Source organism: Zootoca vivipara, chromosome 6 (assembly GCF_965207765.1).
Source record: "Zootoca vivipara chromosome 6, rZooViv2.hap1.1, whole genome shotgun sequence".
Lineage (NCBI taxonomy): Eukaryota > Metazoa > Chordata > Lepidosauria > Squamata > Lacertidae > Zootoca > Zootoca vivipara.
In genome coordinates, this window is record NC_142589.1 from 73,514,727 (window position 1) to 73,533,753 (window position 19,027).

The following is a 19,027-nucleotide window of genomic DNA, read 5'->3' on the forward strand; positions in this document are numbered from 1 at the left end:
AGCAGTAAGGAATCAGTGGCCCAACGGAATAAAGAGACTGCTCTAAATTGCATACAACTGAACTCAACTACAAGGCAGTGAGTCATTATTTCTTGTCATTCAGAGTAAAACAAGTGTGAATAGAAGAGTGGAGTATTAGGAGTATAGAATGGGGCACAAATGTGTCCAACATGCATCATGGACATGCACCTCATACAAACCTCACATTCAGATGATGCAGCAAATTTTGTAAAGGAGGCTGTTACACTAGTAGAGGGTATTTCTGTTTCTTCAGGTCAGCTCAACAATGGGACTCCCAGTTTCTTTCAGATTTTTTCTTCCTGAGGCAGTGATTGGTGACACCCAATTGAGAAAGGGGGAGTGAGTGGAATAAAACACAGGTATCTCAGGTGGTGCTTGACTTCAGGGTAAACTGTTGTGCTTCCTGTGATGTTCTGGCTACCCAGTTTGGGACTGATACACTTTACACAAAGACCTCATGCAGCCTGTAACAGGTTGCCTACCTGCCATCCCTGTGTTGGTAATTGGCAGTGTTTGGGAAGGACGGTGGATGGGGAAGCCTCTCCTGGTGCACCTTTCTTCCCAGAACCTCCAGAACCTCCCCATCCAGCCAACAGCTATTTGTTGGGCTGTTGGTAGCACACTTACGAGCACCAATAATGTGGCTGTGTATGGAAGTGTCTGATAGTACATGAAATCCAATAATAAATGCCACTGCCCAAATGATTGGTGATGGCAAGAACTGAGAACAACACCACTAATTAGGAAGTAAGGAGGGGGAAGATATGATGAAGTGTCAAGGGACTGTGAGAGGGAGGTTTGAATCTTCTCATCGCCATGTGTTGAGGTGGGGGGAAATTGTGTGAATGGGAATATGCCTCTGTATCAGTCTGTGTATCAGTCTGTGTGAGAGAGAGATAGACGAGATTGTGTGTGCGTACACACACACACACACACACACACACACACACACACACACACATGCAGCCTCTGGCCCACCATTGGAAGTAGATCTTGAGATAAGTAGGATTCCTCATGTCTGGTAATAGTGGTTTGAATCCAAGAGCTGAGATGAAGGTCAGATTTCTCTCTGTGAATGTACGTAGATGTCATTTCTCAAGGAATGAGAAACTCATGTTGCTGGCACTGAGTGTTTCCTACTCTATCCTCCCAGGTGTTTCAAAACTGATGTGTTACTATTTTTTTGATACTGAACGTCATTTATATCAGGACTGTGGTGATGAAGATAACAGCTGCTATTATTATATTAATGAAGATGGTTTAGGTGAGTATAGAGCCCTTCTTGTCCAATCAAAACTGAGTGTGTGGGCCCTGGATTATCTGGAGATTATGTTTGTGTGTGAATGCAAAATGACTACAGAGCTATGCTCTTGCCAAAATGTGTAGAACCCTTTCATGCATAGTGCATGCTGCCATAACACACCTGCATTTTCTTCCTCATGCTTTCTACTTTAAAGTCACATTCCACAACATTTAGAAGTCTACATGGAGTAGCAGAAAATTATTATTACCATTGTATATTTATTTACACACCACCTTCTCCCCTTACGAGATTCATGGCGGCTTACAGATAAAAACAAGAACCCCTAAAAACATAGAGAAACCAATCATTAAAATACTGCCACATGCCACCCCAATATCCATGTAGTGTGAGATTCCAGGGTTGTGTTTCCATTGGGAAAATTGAGGCACAGCAGAGGCTAGTGTCTTTAAGAAATATGGTTTATTAACAGATATTTACACCTGGAAGTCTGAAATAGAGTGGGTGCAGAACATTATGCCCCAAGAGTGTCTAACATTGCAAGCTTGGATCCAAAGCAGCAGTCAGTTATGGCTCCCAATCTCTGGGTTGCAGCCACTCCATGCAGCAGCCAAGATGGCTGTGACTTCCAGCCCCATCATGGCGTATTGGCCTCCCTAGTAGCTCATGGAGGACTGAGCTTTCTTCTTCTTCTTCTTCTTCTTCTTCTTCTTCTTCTTCTTCTTCTTCTTCTTCTTCTTCTTCTTCTTCTTCTTCTTCTTCTTCCCAGCACACCTCTTGCCAAAAACTCAAGCCTCCTGCAAAATGACACTTTCTCCTGTCACCTCACACCCCTCCCTCTTACCTTGGCAACCATTGACCTGAGATTCTCCCCTTAACGTGATAATGGTCAGCAAACAGGACCTTTGTCTTCAGTAGCACCTTAAAGACCAACTAAGTTTTTATTTTGGTATGAGCTTTCGTGTGCATGAACACTTCTTCAGATACACCAATTACCAATTCTATATATTCTATCAATTTGTTCTGCCAAGTTTCCTTTGTGGGTATCTCTTATTCTTTCGATTTTTTTGTGTGTGAATCATTTCTCAACACTGTCTAGCAGATTTACACGACCACCACATATGAATCAGGGTTCTCTCCACCTCGTGGCACTTCAAACATAAATTAGACCCCTTTTAAAGACATTTTCACTAATTTTCTGGGTGCAAAGTACCAACAGTAAATCATCTTTTGTAGGTTTTCCTTAATAAGCTAACAGGCAGAGAAATTCATGCCCCCCCATAGCTTTTCCCATGCAGACAATTCTGTGTTGTAACCAATATCTATGGCCCACTTCGTCATTGTCGCCTTTACCATCTCATCTTTGGTCTCCCACTCCAGTAGCAGTTAATAAATTTTCAAGATTAATTTATCCTTCTTTCCCATTACATTTTTCATTTTGTGAGAGCCAGATTGAAATGAGATCAAGGGAATGAGACGAATAGAGGGGAAAGGAAAAAACAGGAAACAATACAACCTGCTGTGGCTCTTCATGAAGTAGGAGCAATAGAGAGGACAAACCAACTTTCTTTTCTGTATTTTAGCAATAAATATTGTAACAATGTTGTAACAACAAATAATATTATAGTTTAACCATAAAACAGGAATTTAAAGTTTCTGGGGCATCTTGATTTGAATGAATTAACTCTGTCATGCCATAGTTTGAAAACTGGACTAGAGAGTCCATAGCCACAGGGCCCCAACCTTTCATCCCATGACTAACTCGCCTGTTTTAAGCAAAGAGTGTAATATGCTAGGTGATTCTTAATTGTATTTTTATTACATCTACAAACTCCTTTCGTACCCTTGGGTGCAGCTCATCGGGCATTGGAGTTTGGAATTGACTTAAAATAGCTAGGTGTTCCCTTATCACCTCTTTTCCTATCTTGGGCTACAGCTCCCTCCTTACATCGTTTATTATGTTATCAGCAGGTTGGGCATCGCTTTTCTTTAGGTAAAGTTGTTGTCACTCAGCAACATTGATCTGACTTCTCTGTTGCATCAATATGTATATTAGGAAGCATCATATAGATTTCAATCATTGGTATCTGAAGAAGTGTGCATGCACACAAAAGTTCATACCAATGACAAACTTAGTTGGTCTCTAAGGTGCTACTGGAAGGATTTTTTAAATTTTGTTTCGACTACGTCAGACCAACACGGCTACCTACCTGTAACTAAATCATTAGGGGGTTGGTTTGAAAAATTTTGTTTTTGAATTGTACCTATTTCTTTCTTTGTCTCTCACACAGGTAATTTATCAAATGGAAGAACAGGGTGGGGATGCAGTAAAAAATGTATCCCAGCGGATATCAGCTTTACTACAGTAAAATATAAGTTTTACCGCAGTAGAACCCACTGCTGTCAGGAGAATTTATGCAATAACCAAACCATACCTGGTAAATATCTGCATGCTTTTGAATCTACATACCCCTGAGAATGAACGTCATTTCGGTTTCAGGTTTCAGCCTTGGGTACCCATAGAATAGACTAATGATACTGTTCTAGACCAAGATTCTTTCTCCTAGTTTGCATGGGAGAAAACAGGTAGCCTATGTTAATCACTGATTGATCAAGGGCTTCAGATGACCCCCTGAGAATGTGGAGAAAACACCCTGGAAAAATTGGGGGATTTGAGAGAGAGATAAGAACACATGTCCTCCTTGTTCCCATTCTGACCCTGAGTGTTATCCTGTTGGGCAGATCTGAGGAGGAAGAGAGGGGAACCATCTGTTGGTACTAGTGGCCATCCAGAAAACTGCAAAAGCAGCACTGCTGAGGGATTGGGTTGAGGGTGCCCTCTGCCAAGGGTTTTTGCAGGGGATGCATCTTGTGTGGGTTGAATTGTCTGAGTGCACTCCTTGGTGGGAAGGAGGAGAACCAGGTAGCAGATGCGTGCAGCTCCACCTATTCTTGGGTGGGAGATGGCAACCTGTGAGAGCGCAAATTTGCTGTTGGGAACAGTAGATCTCTGTGAGTCTTGGGTGGTAATTAGAATGACTATTTCAATCAATGATGAGTTTCAATGTCTCCTTGGGTTTGTAGTAGTAGTAGTAGTAATAATAATAATAATAATAATAAATAAATAAATAAATAAATAAATAATTGTACCCCACCCATCTGACTGGGTTGTCCCAGCCAAACATGGTGGCTTCCAGCTTATACAAAAACATAATAAAGCATGAAACATTAAAAACTTCCCAATACAGAACTGCCTTCAGATGTCTTCTAAAAATTGTATAGTTACTTATGGGTTGTGGCTGTTTAGGGCTTAAAGGTCAGCACCAACACTTTGAATTGTGCCCAGAAATGTACTGGGAGCCAGTGTATATCCTTTAGGACCAGTGTTGTATGGTTCCAGTGGCTGCTCCCAGTCACCAACCTCGCAGACCCACATACAGTGGTACCTTGGTTTACAACCATAATCCGTTCTGGAGGTCCGGATGTAAACCAAAACAGGTTGTAACCCATGGCGCGCTTTCGCCAATGGGGCCTCCCCCCCAAAAAATTGGTTGTAATAAAAAAAATGTGTTGTAATTCAAAAAAGGGACACACACTTCCGGATTTGACGTGGTTGTATTCCAAAACGGTTGTAATCCAAAGCAGTTGCGAACCAAGGTACCACTGTGGTGTCTTGCAGTAGTCCAAGTGGGAGATAACCACCCCTCTGGCAGGTAGGTTTTCAGCCAGCATACCAGATGGAGCTGGTAGACAGCTGCCCTGGATACTTTTGCTGGTATGCTTTCTAACTGTGTTTCAAAATGTGTTGCTCTGTGGGGTGGCACTATGGTCTAAACCACTGAGCCTCTTGGGCTTGCTGATCAAGCCCTAAGGTCGACAGTTCAAATCCCCATGATTGGATGAGCTCCCGTTGCTTTATCCCAGCTCTTGCTAACCTAGCAGTTAGAAAGCATACCAGCGAAAGTAGATAAATAGGTACTGCTGGGATGGAAAGGTAAACAGTGTTTTTGAGCAAATTCAACTAGACTTAACTGTCCAGGGGTCATTTAAACACACACACACACACACACACACACACACACAGTGTTAACTTGTTAATCACTTAGGGACTGTTTTATATATTGAGTGGTATATAAATAGAATAAATACAACATGAAAATAAAATTTCTTTATTTGAAAAATTTATATACTGCCCCTCATCAATAGGTCACAGGACAGTTTACAACATAGTAACAAAGTAAACAGCACAATATACCTACATAACATTATATTCATAAATATAACTCCTAGTATTAAGTGATGAGTAATAATACATCATGGAATATAGTGCATAATATGTAACACATAAAGAGCAGCCATTTCAACTTCTTCACATTGACAACCCAGCAGTAATGTGTGTTTGTGTGTGGTGGTGTTTGTGGTCAAAGTGGTGTCACCCCTTCAGGGTCATCCTTTAAGGGCTGGCTGGACAGCCTGCTACCTGCTCAACATATCTCTTCCCATCCTTAAACACACCATCAAGGCAGGTGAGGTCTAGAAATCTGGCTGCTGGCAAGAATCTTGCCAAGATGTTGATGCCAAGATGTTTCTTTGTCACCACCTGCAGTAAGTCCAGCTCTCCCCCTCAATAGTGAAATTCACCCTTAGTGTGGGTAGAGTCTCTTCATTCTATCTCAGGACAGCAGCTCCCTTTTCTTCATAAGCTGGTTGCCAGACAATTCAACTGCATTGCATGCACGATTGATTCCAGAAGCAGAATGCATTGGAAACACTGTAAACCTCTCATAGGATTAGACAACTGAAGCCTAGGAATAGGGACATGGTCTGGATTCATGTGTTGACTCTAACGACTGCTTTTGGCAGAGAGATACATGCCCCACAATGGTCTGGAGTGCCCAGGCTGCGCTGCTTCCAGCTTTGAAGATTGTCAGGACTCAGAGACCGTCATGTGTCGAGGTGAAGAGAATCAGTGTGCCGAGTTTGTGACAGCTAAGAGTAAGTATGAGTCAGAGGTGGGAGGTGGACACAGCTTGCTAGGGTGGGTAGGTGCACTGCTCTCTCATTCACTCTGTAGCTTCCTGCCAGAAAATACATAGTATGTGTTCAGGAAGGGGAGTTTTCTTTCTCAAAAAAAATATTAGCATTCCAATAGACTTAGCTTTGTATATAATGTGAGCAGGTGGCACTGTGGTCTAAACCATTGAGTCTCTTGGGCTTTCTGATTGGAAGGTCAGTGGTTCACATCCGTGCAAGGGGGTGAGCTCTGTCCCAGCTCCTGTCAACCTAACAGTTTGAAAGCATGCCAGTGCAAGTACATAAATACTGTATTTTTCCATGTATAACATGCCCCCATGTATAAGACAACCCCTAATTTTTTAAACTGCAACAAAAAGGGGAGGGGGGGTTGCCCAGAGTTGTTGAGCTGCAGTGGCAAGGTAAATGGCGTTTCTGTGTGCTCTGGCTTCCGTCATGGTGTCCTGTTGCAATCATAGGTGTTTAGTCATGCTGTGGACAAATGACAGCTCCCTTTGTGGTGGTGGCCCAAAGGGCCACAATAAATGTGATAATGTGTATCCCTGTAAAGCATTGCGTGTGCTTCTAACAGAGAAGTTATGGTAGCCTGTTACTTTATGAAACTGATGGTTTTGCAAGTTGCCGCCCCACCATTGGTGCAGAAATACAGCTAATACAGTACAGTATGTGAATTACAAAGATACAGCTCAAAGCTAGAACATAAGTTGCTACATGGTGCAAATGGCTACACGTAACACAGGTTCCCAACATGCACACTAACACAATGTAACAGAACATGGTGGAAGTCAGAACTTCCAGAAGTTCTGGAAACGGTCAGTGCTTATTGCGCAATATTATTAAACATGGAATGAGGTAATGATGTATACGATTGGTGGAAATTGAAATGCTTTGTTTGAAGTTTTTAAATACCACTGCCTGGGCAGAGTTGCAGTTTTGCGGAATGATCCGACTGTAACCTATTGCATTGCAATAAACAACGTTGGACTCCAAACTCCTCTCATTTCTGAGTTTTATTGGCGTAAACTCAGGAGATAAGCCTTTTTCTGGCTTACATCATTTGGTGCTGTGACTCAGATGTACCAGGGCTTGAACCAGGACAATTTGGGGACATTTTTTCTTTTCTTTTCTACTACTTCAGTCGAAGATAAGAGGATTTTCTTCAAAGCACACACCAAGGGAAATTCCTGGGGCATCAGTGGAGCAGTGGAAAACAAAAACGGGACCCAACCTGTGCTTCAACTAACTCTAAAGGGGAGGAGACCTGTCAGGAAAGCCAGGCAGAGAGGTATGATACTCTTGGTGTTTATATAGGGGTAAAACCCTCCTCTTTAGAGGGTCTGATCAATCCTGAAGCAGGTCTGAAGCAGGTCTGATCAATCCTGAAAAGGTCACTAGGGGCAGTAGGGTGCTACAAGTGGACCAAATAGAGAACCAAGAGGGGGAATTGTGAGGGTCGATGGGCTACTTTGGTTAGCTAATGTGGGTATTGGGCTCCTTGTTGCTGTGTAACAATCTTACCATTCTCTGTGTGCAAAACTCTCTCTCTCTGTGTGTGTGTGTGTGTGTGTGTGTGTGTTTGTGTGTGTATTGTGCAGTACACTGCTCCGTGCCAGCTGTGGGTGCCCCACTGGGACGGTGATGGAGCTGAGGATTCTCTCTCTCTCTCTGCCTTGGCACAGCTGTGTGTTTTGCATTGGGGTGCTGGGCTTTGGGGGCCCCAGCAGTCACAGGAGGACTGTCAGGGGGGCTCTGGGCTCCAGGCTCCAGGCTCCAGCAAGGGCTGGAAAGGGGAGAGAAGCTTTCTTTTTATTGAGCTCTTCTCTGCTATACTTTTTCAGGTGTTATCTCCTGGAAAGGGAGGGGAGAAGTCTTTTTTAGTTTCTCTTTCCCCCTCTTTGGTTTCCAGCTTCTAATGCTGCTGGCAGGGCCGTCTTAAGCATATCTGGCGCCCTGGCGCCGTGGTACGATGATCCCTCTGGCGCCCCCCCCCCCGTTTCTCAGTGCGGCTGCCTGGCGGGAGCAGCGCGGCACCCCCCTGGCGGCCCAGCGACCTGCGCCACCCAGCCTGGCCGTAGGGCCAGCCTTGGCTGCTGGGTGTCCTTAATGGTCATAAGGGGCCCGTCACGGGGCTCCACGCTTTGGGCTCGACTGGCAGGGGGAGACTGGGCTGCTGCCAGAACCCCCTGCCAGTAAAGAGGTAGTCATCTTTGACTGGACTTAACCGTCCAGGGATCCTTTACCTTCCTTCCTTATTTGGATGAGACCGTGTGCTTCTGTCTCTGGTGTGTACGAGAAATAGACAAAAATATGTTTGTTAAATTTCATGTAAATTATATATATATATATATATATATATATAGAGAGAGAGAGAGAGAGAGAGAGAGAGAGAGAGAGAGAGAGCATTTTAATGAGCCTTAAAGAAAAAGGTAAAGCAGCCATGGGTTTTGAATTCCATATCTATGTGGGTTAGGCCCCTGCTACATAAGAACAAGGTTTACTTTTCTTTTTCTGGGTTTTAAACATCAGTGTGGTATTAGGATGGTGATTTTAACATGTTTCTATATGCACAATACAGTTTATAATGATTAAAATGTTCCCATTCTCTGTCTTCTGCACCCTGTGACCCTGGTACTACCCAAGGACTTTTATGACTATGCTTTTTTTCTCTTTATTAGATGCCCGTAAACGTTCTGTTAAGGTTTACAAAGGCTGTGCAACACAGGATTTTTGTACGCTGGTAAAGCCATCAACGGATAATGAGTTTTTGGGCAAGATCAAGGAAATACGATGCTATGATACCCCAGCACCATCAGAGCAGCCCAACCTTCATGAGTAATTAGAAGATAGCAAATTCTTCCCCTTTGACATCCATGATTTGCAGCCGCATTGGGGGAGGAAGTTGCTTGCCTGATGTTGGGAGTGCAGAGAAAACTGCAGAGTCCCTTATCTGGCATTTGGTGTAGGGTGAATGGGATGCTGAGATAGATAAGCTAAAGTAGAAAAGTGGGGCTTGGGTTCTCTTCCTCATGATATTATAGTGTATGGTGTTAAACTTCTCTTGATCATGATCACAATAAACTGGTGTGACAAATAAAAACTGTGTTCTGTGTCTGTATTTGCCAAATATAGAATAAGCTCCTTTTCTCATGTTGAAGCCCTCTGGACCTCTCATGGGGGCACATGAAGAATTTCCCATCTCTTCAATTCCTGCATCCAAGTTGTTTATAAAGACTTTGAACACCACCACCGAAGAAATACGAGTGAATAGTAAAGAGAACCCACACAAGGGACGCTGACACAAGACCTCACACATACACCAAGTAGAACAGAAGAATTGCCACCCCACCCCACCCCACCCCACCCACCATTCCCCACTCCACCTCTTTCTCCTTTTTTTCTCTAATGTAACACTATTGTCTCAACAAATGAAAGCGATCTATTAAAAATCTAAAAATCTTTTTTCTAAAAATAGAAAAAGGGACACTGCACATACTTTGGTAAACCAGGAAATCTTGAATAAAAATATATATTTAAAAACAAACAAACAATGAGCCCAAGGAAGAACCCCGGGGCACCCTTCTTGTCACTTTTTATGCGATGACAAGGAAGCATTTGTGAGTACTCTTTGGGTTCAGTCAGTCAAGCAGCTACAAATCCGCCTAACATCTACTTCATCCAACCCACATTGTACCAGCTTTCTTGCAAGAAGATCTAGGGGGGTTTTGTCAGAAGCCTTACTGAAATCAAGATACACTAAGTACACAGCAATCCCTTGATCCACCAAGCTTGTTACTCTATTCCCCCCCCCCCCAAAAAAATGAGGGTCGTCTGGCATGACTTGTTTTTTAGAAATCCATGTAATCCCAGCATCCTTTTCCAAGTGCTCAAAAACCAACTGCTGGATTATCTGTTCTAGGACCTTTCCTTGTACCCATGTCAATCTCTCTGATCAGTAGTTATGTGAGTCTTCTTTTCTCCCCCTTTTGAGGATGGGGGCAAACATTTGCCTGCCTCCAGTCATCAGGGACCTCACCAGTTTCCAAAAAGTCTCAAAGATTATAGACAGAGGCTCTGAGATTACATCTGCAAACTCCTTTAGTACCTTGGATGCAGCTCTTCAAGCACTGGAGATTTGAATTTATTTTAAGTACTAGCTATGTGTTCCCTTACCCCCTCTTTTCCTATCTTGGGTAGTAGCTCCCTCCTTACATCATTTATTCTGTTACTCCCATTTCTTAATAACCCAGGTGTCTATCCATTACAAAATAGAGAATATTGGAAATTAAGATTATATTTATTAAAAAACCCAGCATTTTCTATCTGGGTATTCACTCCCCCACCTTTTTCAATATAAGTCCAGGAAGAGTGTCTCTGTCCAGAAGCCCACATGGGGGGAAATGGGCATTAGAAGCTTTCCCATTGGTATCCCAAGTGGGGTCAATGCAGCTGGTCCATGTCAAGAGTGACTCCCCAGCTCTGGGTCGAACCGTCCCTATTTATCAACCAGCAGATGGGCTGCATGATACCAGATTCATACCTAATGCCTTGGCAAAATTCTACTTACATCTGTAATCAATAAAGTTGTGGCCTATTTCAAACTAATACCTAATTCCTGTGGGTTTTTTTAAAAAAAAAATGTTTTCTGGCCCTTACTGCGGCCCACAGGAAGATTGTTCTGTATAAAACATAGGTAAAGCTTATTTCATACAGTTGTGATGTTCAAAGAAGAGCAGTTCAAATTGTAAATAGATGCAAATAACAGTTACTGAGGTCATGTCCAGATGTATATAATTTAAGCAGGAAGCCCATCTGAGAATGTCAGTAACCCCAATTTAGTAAGATGTGCTGCTATGATAGCTTGAGCCTATATATTTTGGCAAGCAAGGAAGACCTACTGCAGCCAGAGACTGATACACGGCAGCCTTTCATTGGTAGTGCGCATAGGAATTCATTCATATTTTTTTCAAACTATAGTCTGGCCCCTGACAGTGAACTGGCCCTTTGGTCTATCCCCCCCCCCGACTGTGAGCCTTCTGAGTGTACTATTCTATCTGTGGCTGGGGGTCGTCAGACTCTTCCCAAGTGTCCGACTCAGCCACGTCTCTAACATGAACATTTTCTTGTAGGCCTACTGTAGTATGTGGGGATTGGGGGGGGGGGTTCCATGATGTTTAAGATTACTACTGTTTTCCATAACTGAACTATGCATTGACTTGAATAAGCAGCAACTAAGGAAACTGCAACGGATAAAAACATCATGGTTTCCCCTTCGTATCCACTTCTTAGAACAGAGAATTTTGGAATCATACAATCATATAGCTGGAAGGTAACCTGAGGATCATCTTGTCCACCCCACCCCCCGCAATGCTGGAATATGCAGCTATCACATACAGCAGTCACACCAAATTTGGCCCTCCAGATGTTTTGGGACTACAAATCCCATCATCCCTGACCACTGGTCCTGTTAGCTAGGGATGATGGGAGTTGTAGCTCCAAAACATCTGGAGGGCCAAGTTTGGTCGTGCCTGGCAAACAGGGATCAAACCAGAAACCAGTTTTATCAGGACCATGTTCTAACCAAGCTATAGCTATACCTACAGGATTGTCATGACCTTTGGGTATTTGGGTATTTAGGGAACATTTTTTTTCATTTTCTGTTGCATGGGATTTTTCAAGTGTTCTTATATGTTCCTTCAATGCTGATTTCATATCTGAAGTTGGTTTTGTTCAGGGAATTCTGAAAGCAGATCGTCCTTAAGAGTCCTTAAGAGTCGTTTGGAAGCAATCCCGCTTGATGGGATCTTGAAGGGCTTGAGTGTTCATTTTGTGCCTTGGTTTCCTTCCTTGAAGCCTGCGTTGAGGTATAATCTTGATAGCCATCGTGGAGCGTATTAGTCAGTGATCATACACTGGGAGATTGAAGTGTTCTCCTACTGGTTTCTCTGTCTTGTGGTTCCTGATGTCAGATTTGTGTCCATTTATCCTTTGGCGTAGGGTTTGGCCTGTTTGTCTAATATAGAGAGCTGAAGGGCACTGTTGGCATTTGATGGCATACACAATGATCAGAGGCAGACTGGAAAGAGTTTCTGAATTCGAACTCATTACCAAGCTTAAAACCATGGAACCACCTGGGATGAACAAAGACATTGGATTCTTATCTCATTATGCATGATCAAGCTTTCTTTAGCGCCTCAGCCCTTGCTTTTCCCCCGCAGGACCAATTGCAGTCATCAGCAGTCGTTAACAGCCATCAACAGGTTTACCACTCCTATCAGCCCATCACCCATTCCCACCCCCACCCCCACCCTCTGTATATACATAAGGGTCTGGCTCTTCTGTTTCAAGTGTATCTGACGAAGTGTGCATGCACACGAAAGCTCATGCCAAAATAAAAACTTAGTTGGTCTTTAAGGTGCTACTGAAGGAATTTTTTTATTTTGCTTCAACTCAGACCAACACGCCTACCTACCTGTCAGGAGAAAATGAAAGAGTGTGGCTTCAGGGGTGAAGTCAAGCCACTGGAGAGTTACAGCGCTTGCTGTGGATGTAGAGACTGATAAGGGAGAGACATGTTTTGTTGCTGCTGGGTAAGTTCAAGGTGTCCGGTTGTGGTATTGCAGGTATACCATGGCGTTTCTTCTTTCTGTGGTCATCCAAGTGGCCATTCCTCCTCTGGTCATTGCTGTGGATACATGTCCTGACTGATGGTCTCCAGGCACAGAGATCAGAGATAAGAAAGCACATTTGATTTGCACATCTTTGTTTATGCTACAATACGGATAAGGAGAAAGAATTCACACTGGAACCTCTTTTTATATTGCAATGCAGAACAGATAATCATATAATAGTAGTATTAGTAAGATGATAGATAAATAGATGATAGATAGATAGATAGATAGATAGATAGATAGATAGATAGATAGATAGATAGAGATATATGAGAGAGAGAGAGAGAGAGAGAGAGAGAGAGAGAGAGAGAGAGAGAGAGAGAGAGAGAGAGAGAGAGAGAGAGATTATAGATAAATAGATTGACAATAGATAGATAGATAGATGATAGATAGATAGATAGATAGATAGATAGATAGATAGATAGATAGATAGATAATGATGGATAAATAGATCAGTGATAGATTAGATAGAGATATAGACAGAAAGATAGATATAGACATCCAAATTACTTTAGAAAAACAACTTTTCTGGCCTTTTTTGTGAAAACTTTCAAATCACAGCATGAAAACTAATTGTTCTTGCAATGGTGGATACAATACCTAGCCTGGCCAAATTCACAAGATGTTTCTGAGACATTAAGACCATAAATAATTCTTAATTAGCTGAAGTTGCTAAATGACCACTCTGCAGAAGGTAATGTTCCTGGAATGGTTATTAGTAGTCTTAATCTAACACAAACGTTTGGAAACAGGTCACGAAGTCTGCACACTGTTGCCAAGTTTAACAGATCTAATGGCTTTAGCTGAGCATTTACAAGATTTGCTTGATGCGCGGAGGATGTCTGTTTGAATCCAAGACTGTGACTAAGGGAGAAAGAAGACCCTTTGGGGGTCCTAATGCTGTCATAGGCTCAGTATAGATTGTATACTGGCCCCTCCTGCTGGACGAACTTACATTTTTGGGTGAAATGGAAATGAGAGAGTACCTAACCTACATCTTGGGGTAATACTCCCATTGGATTGCACCTAGGGAATTCTGTAGCCCCTCGCCCCCACATAGTCTTATGAACAGAAGCATCTCCTCTGGATCCACAGTCTCCAAGTAGCTTACAAATTAGAACTATATGAATGTGTATTGTATGTGTGTAAGATATGTACTATTTGTTATAGTCACAACAGAAATGAAAAGACAAGGAGTTGTACATAGTAATGGGTGAGTTGTGTAGCGTAGTACTGTGTTGTCAAAGTTTGTCACTGCTGCTTCTCCTAAATTGCTTATCATTTATTATCTTCCATTATGCATCATGTATTGCTTAGTCTATGAACTATATTTATGTATATAACGTTATGTATGTATATTATGCTATTGTTGGGTTGTTGTTGACCTATTGATGAAGGATATAGATATAGATACAACAGCAAATAAAGCCTTGGTGGTCTTTTAATTTTATTTATAGCCCACTTAATACTTAAAGCAGACTTTAAGTCTCTAAGTAGTTTATAAATTAAAACCATATGTAGGTACAGTATATATGCAATTTCATAGGAGCCTGCTCCTAGGGGTTGAGGTCATTTTGCACTCCACAATAAAAAAAAATGGGGGCCGTTGATGGCCGTTGCCTTTCAAATGGTATATGTGTGCCACATCTTGTGAACAATTATATGGGGTGGAGCTTACCTAGGCCTCCTTAATATTTTATTCAAGTTGACACCCCTGTGCTTGTACACGCACACGCGCCACATGCACACACACAAAACTGAGAAACTACAATAAATTAAAAGGCAATTTTAAACATATCTACAATGCATTGCAATAAAGGTGGTACAGCAGTGGCACTTATTCACCGTCTTTTGTGTGAGAGCAGCTGAACTGTTTGCCTCAGAGTTAGTCAGTCTGTAACAGCATTTATCTTATATACAAATGTATGCAAAATGTACTCGCAAATTAAGTAGCATGTACCTGAATGGTATATTTTCATATGCAAGTGCAGGCAAACTAAGTAAACATTATTTGTTATTTAAGCTTTAAAAGAGAGTGCCTTGTACAGTTTTTATAGGAGGGAAAGAGGACCTGATTAAAAGGTCAAACAACCTGGGTTCTCTTCCGCATAACTCTGTAAGGTCTAATTCCTGCAGGTCGGGGGCTGCATCTGCACAACCACCCACAAACTTCTCCCATCTCTCACACACAAATAAACTCAGAAATTGACAGATCCACAGCCTTATTCCTATTCACATTCACATATGTACTCTCACACACTTCTCCCACATCAGCATACTGAGATTGGAAGTAACCTGACATCCCACCAGATTCCCCCCCTCCCCACCATTCAGCTGGGCAGCGAGGTGCAGAATGGGATTTTGGAAGTCCCATCATATAGCAATCTTGTTGGTTTTCAAGATCCACAAACACTGATGGATTGAAAGATGCATATAAATACAGTGGTGCCTCGCTAGACGAATTGAATTTGTTCCATGGGTCTTTTCTTATAACGAAAAATGTGTCTAGCGAATCCCATGGGAATGCATTGAATTTATTATTATTATTATTATTTTGCCCATAGGAACACATTAATTGAATTTCAATGCATTCCTATGGGAAACCGCGATTCGCTAGATGAATTTTTCATAAAACGAATTCATCTAGTGAGGCAACCTCCGCTCGAAAAATCCTTTCATTAAGCGGAAATTTCGTTAAGCAGGGCATTCGTTAAGCGAGGCACCACTGTAGACACATCTCCCTCTTCTATCTCCCCCATCCCTGTTGCCCAGATATCTGGCTGTGTGGTTCTTCATTCTTCCCAGCACCAATCAGATGGGAACTGAACTACCCAGTGCATTTTCAGAAGTGCATCACATACTTCCACACAAAGCCCACATTATTGGTAATGGCAAGTGTGCTCCCATCAGATCTACAAATAGCTGTTGGGTTGATCAGGAAAGCATGAGGGCTATGCGGAGAAAGGTGCACCAGGAAAGGCTTCCACCTTCCTTACAATGGAAATTGTGCTCATCAGCCCTGGGAAACAGCTCCTTGGCCAGCTGAGGGAAGCACCATTACCAACACAGGACAAGGAGTGAATTCACAGGTACAGGACATAGGCAACCTGATGTGGCTAGCACGAGGCCCCTAGGCCACAGGTTGCTCAACTGTGGTGAAAGTAATAGGCAGGTGGCCCAGTCTCATGAGAAGTGTATCAAGCCCAAACAGGGTAGCCAGATCAGCATGGAAATCACTAGGAGTATTGACCCTGAAAGAGATCCATTTCTGTTTTGTTCCACCCATTTCTCATTTCCCATTTGGTGTCACCAATCTTGGTCTCAGGAAGCCTAAGTCTGAATGAACTCTGAATGAAGGTCCACATTCTCAGTATGTTCACACTCCTGTTTCAGCGGCATCTACACTGGCTTTGTCATGTCCAAAGAATGGAAGATTGCAGTATTCCCAAGGACATGCATCCATAGCAGTCACCAGAGGAGGAACGACAGCTGAGAGGAGTGCAGAGAGAAGTTGCATAGTTATTCATCTCCTTTTGACACTCCTTTTCTGAAGCTTTTACAACTCCACAATATCCTTTATGAGGTGGGATGATTGTACACAATATTCCTGATATTGTCACACAATAGATTTGTATAATAGCATTATGATACTGGAAGTTTTATTCAAAGGTAGAAAAGATATCTACAAATAAGAATCAGAATTCACACTGATGCAGTGATAGATGTTTTTCTCCCTCTCTCATAATCCTAAAACTCAGGGACACCCAAAGAAGCTAAATACAGAATAATTCAGGGCAAAGGAAGACCTTTTTCAAAAAGTGCGTAGTTAAGCTATGAGTTTTATTCCCGCAAGATGTAGTGATGGCTACCAAGGGAGGTGGCTTTGGCTAGGCATACTAGTCACAATGGCTAAGTTTTGCTCCCAGACTCTGGGTGCCCAGTAGCATGCATGTGCATTGTGACATCACACCACGTCATGCGTGTGCTGCTAGGCCTCTGCCGGCTGCCACTGCCCTCAGGTATCCTAGCATCAACTGGGCCTCTGTTTGGGCCCGCTTCCACAGTGGCAGGGGTGAGGCATTGGAGCGTGGGTTCAACATGGCTCCATGGAGATGGCACGAGGCCTCCACCAAGGCCATTCACTGCCACAGATTCCTGTCAAAAGTCTAGTGGCAGGGTGTTCCACCTGAACTCACATTGCTTAGGAATCTGTAAAAATAAACACAAGTACCCAGAATGTGGTCTGGCAGCAAATTGGCAACCAGTGCAACTGACTCATCCACAGTCATACGTTGCCAGTAGCCTGCTGCTTATGAGCACTCTGGCCCAGGGTGTCAATGTGGGCCCCAGATTATGGATGACCAATGGCACCCGCAACATAACATGATGTCATGACATTGTGACATCATAATGTCACACGACATTGGCGTCACCGCAGAGGTGCTTCTGGGGCCTCACGAGACCTCTGATGCAACCTCTGGTTTATACCTGAAACCTCATTTGGAGGCCTGTTATGGGCTTACATGTCACTTTCAGGGCTTTGTAGGGGCTCAGAGGCCACATCCAAGGCTTTGCAAGGTCTTGGACATGTCATCGGAGAGTGCGTCAGAGTCCTGTGGTGCGGGTGTTGAGCTAGAGTTGCTCTGGCCATTGCATCCTATACTAGCTGCAGCTTCCAATCCTGATACAAGGGCAGCCCCACTGCATGCTGTAGTAACCAAGTCTTGAAGATACCACTTCAAGGGAGCGGTGATCGGGGGGGGGGAGCTTTGGCTATCCTACCCACCACTGCACCCAATGTGCTTTGACTATACACAGTGATATTGGCTTTAGGCAAGCTTACCGTTCTCTGATCCTTCTAAACACTGGGCTGGGAAGGGCATATCAGGCATTTGCTCCCAAATCCAGAGTGAATGCTTCCCTATCCTTACCAGGAGGATCTGTACATGGCAAAGGTTTGCAGGCTAGGATGAAGGCATCAAACACTGGCAAAGCAGTTATTTCCTCTTCTTCTTGGCTGTATTGGCAATTGTGCTTCAACCATTCAATGGAGATTCTAAGTATCTGCCCTGGCAAAATATTATTTAAAAATAATCTGCAAGGCAAGGAAGGTGTAGCTGGGATTGTTATCAGCTGTGTGACAGTATCAGGACTTTAGAGGGCCCTAAATTGGGGGACTCCCCCTCCACGGAAGTGCATCTGGCACCTCTTTACCCTGCTTTTCCACATGTAGGATGTATATTTTTAGGACCCACATTATTTCTAGTGCACTCACCAGGAATCTGCAATCACTAATCCAGACCTGGGATGGGGTGTGAGGTGGGTTTGACCATCAGGATTGCTGCTATCCATTGCTGTGATTGGGGATTGTTATCCTGAATAACAGAACTCGATTGACAAAACTTGGCATGACCCCAGGAGTGTGTACCTGAGTCAGAAGGCACTATGAAAGTGCCCAGCCTGTTTCACAGCAGGTGAAATCTTTCTTGTCCCAACCCATTTTGGGGAACTTTCTGGTTTTAATGAAGAGCTGCAGTAATCATTGGTATGGTTTAAAAAGGTTTTATGTACCTATGTTGAAATCTGAAACATCTTTGTTCAGATGTTCCCATATTGCATCACATTACCAGCAAGGGTAGAATGGATTGTACCCTAGCTGTGTCATCTGATCTATTTTTGTCAGTGCTTACCTGAGGCCACATCAGCCTGGGCCTCAACACCTACTCCAGCCTCATCCTTCAGAATCCTGCACTCTGCTTATCTGAGACAGTCTCTGGGTTCTCTCTCTCTCTCTCTCTTGGCTTTTGGGGAGAATTAAATCCAAAATAAGTGGGGATAACATGACAGCCATGCAACCGCATCAGTATTTACTTTCCTTTCAGGCATCCCCAATACCACCCCTTCCAACCCGCCTGCCGGGAGAACTTACAGTTTGGGGTCAACTGGAAATGAGTAATAATAATAATAATAATAATAATAATAATAATAATAATAATAATAATTTGTACCCCTTCCATCTGACTGGGTTGCCCCAGCCACTATG

General features: G+C 43.1%; 1 protein-coding gene across 2 annotated transcripts in view; it reads left to right on the plus strand.

The window, feature by feature from the left end:
- Positions 1-9,413, plus strand: part of LOC148685455 (phospholipase A2 inhibitor PIP-like) — a 41,217-nt gene extending 31,804 nt beyond the window's left edge. For both annotated transcript variants that reach the window (XM_088672593.1, XM_088672594.1), the window contains 5 exons: positions 1,175-1,285; positions 3,574-3,720; positions 6,146-6,277; positions 7,455-7,601; positions 8,992-9,413. In XM_088672593.1, coding sequence (XP_088528719.1) covers positions 1,175-1,285; positions 3,574-3,720; positions 6,146-6,277; positions 7,455-7,601; positions 8,992-9,152 — 698 coding nt within the window. In that variant the 3' untranslated portion in view covers positions 9,153-9,413. The remainder of the gene's footprint in view (positions 1-1,174; positions 1,286-3,573; positions 3,721-6,145; positions 6,278-7,454; positions 7,602-8,991) is intronic.
- Positions 9,414-19,027: the final 9,614 nt, after the last annotated feature.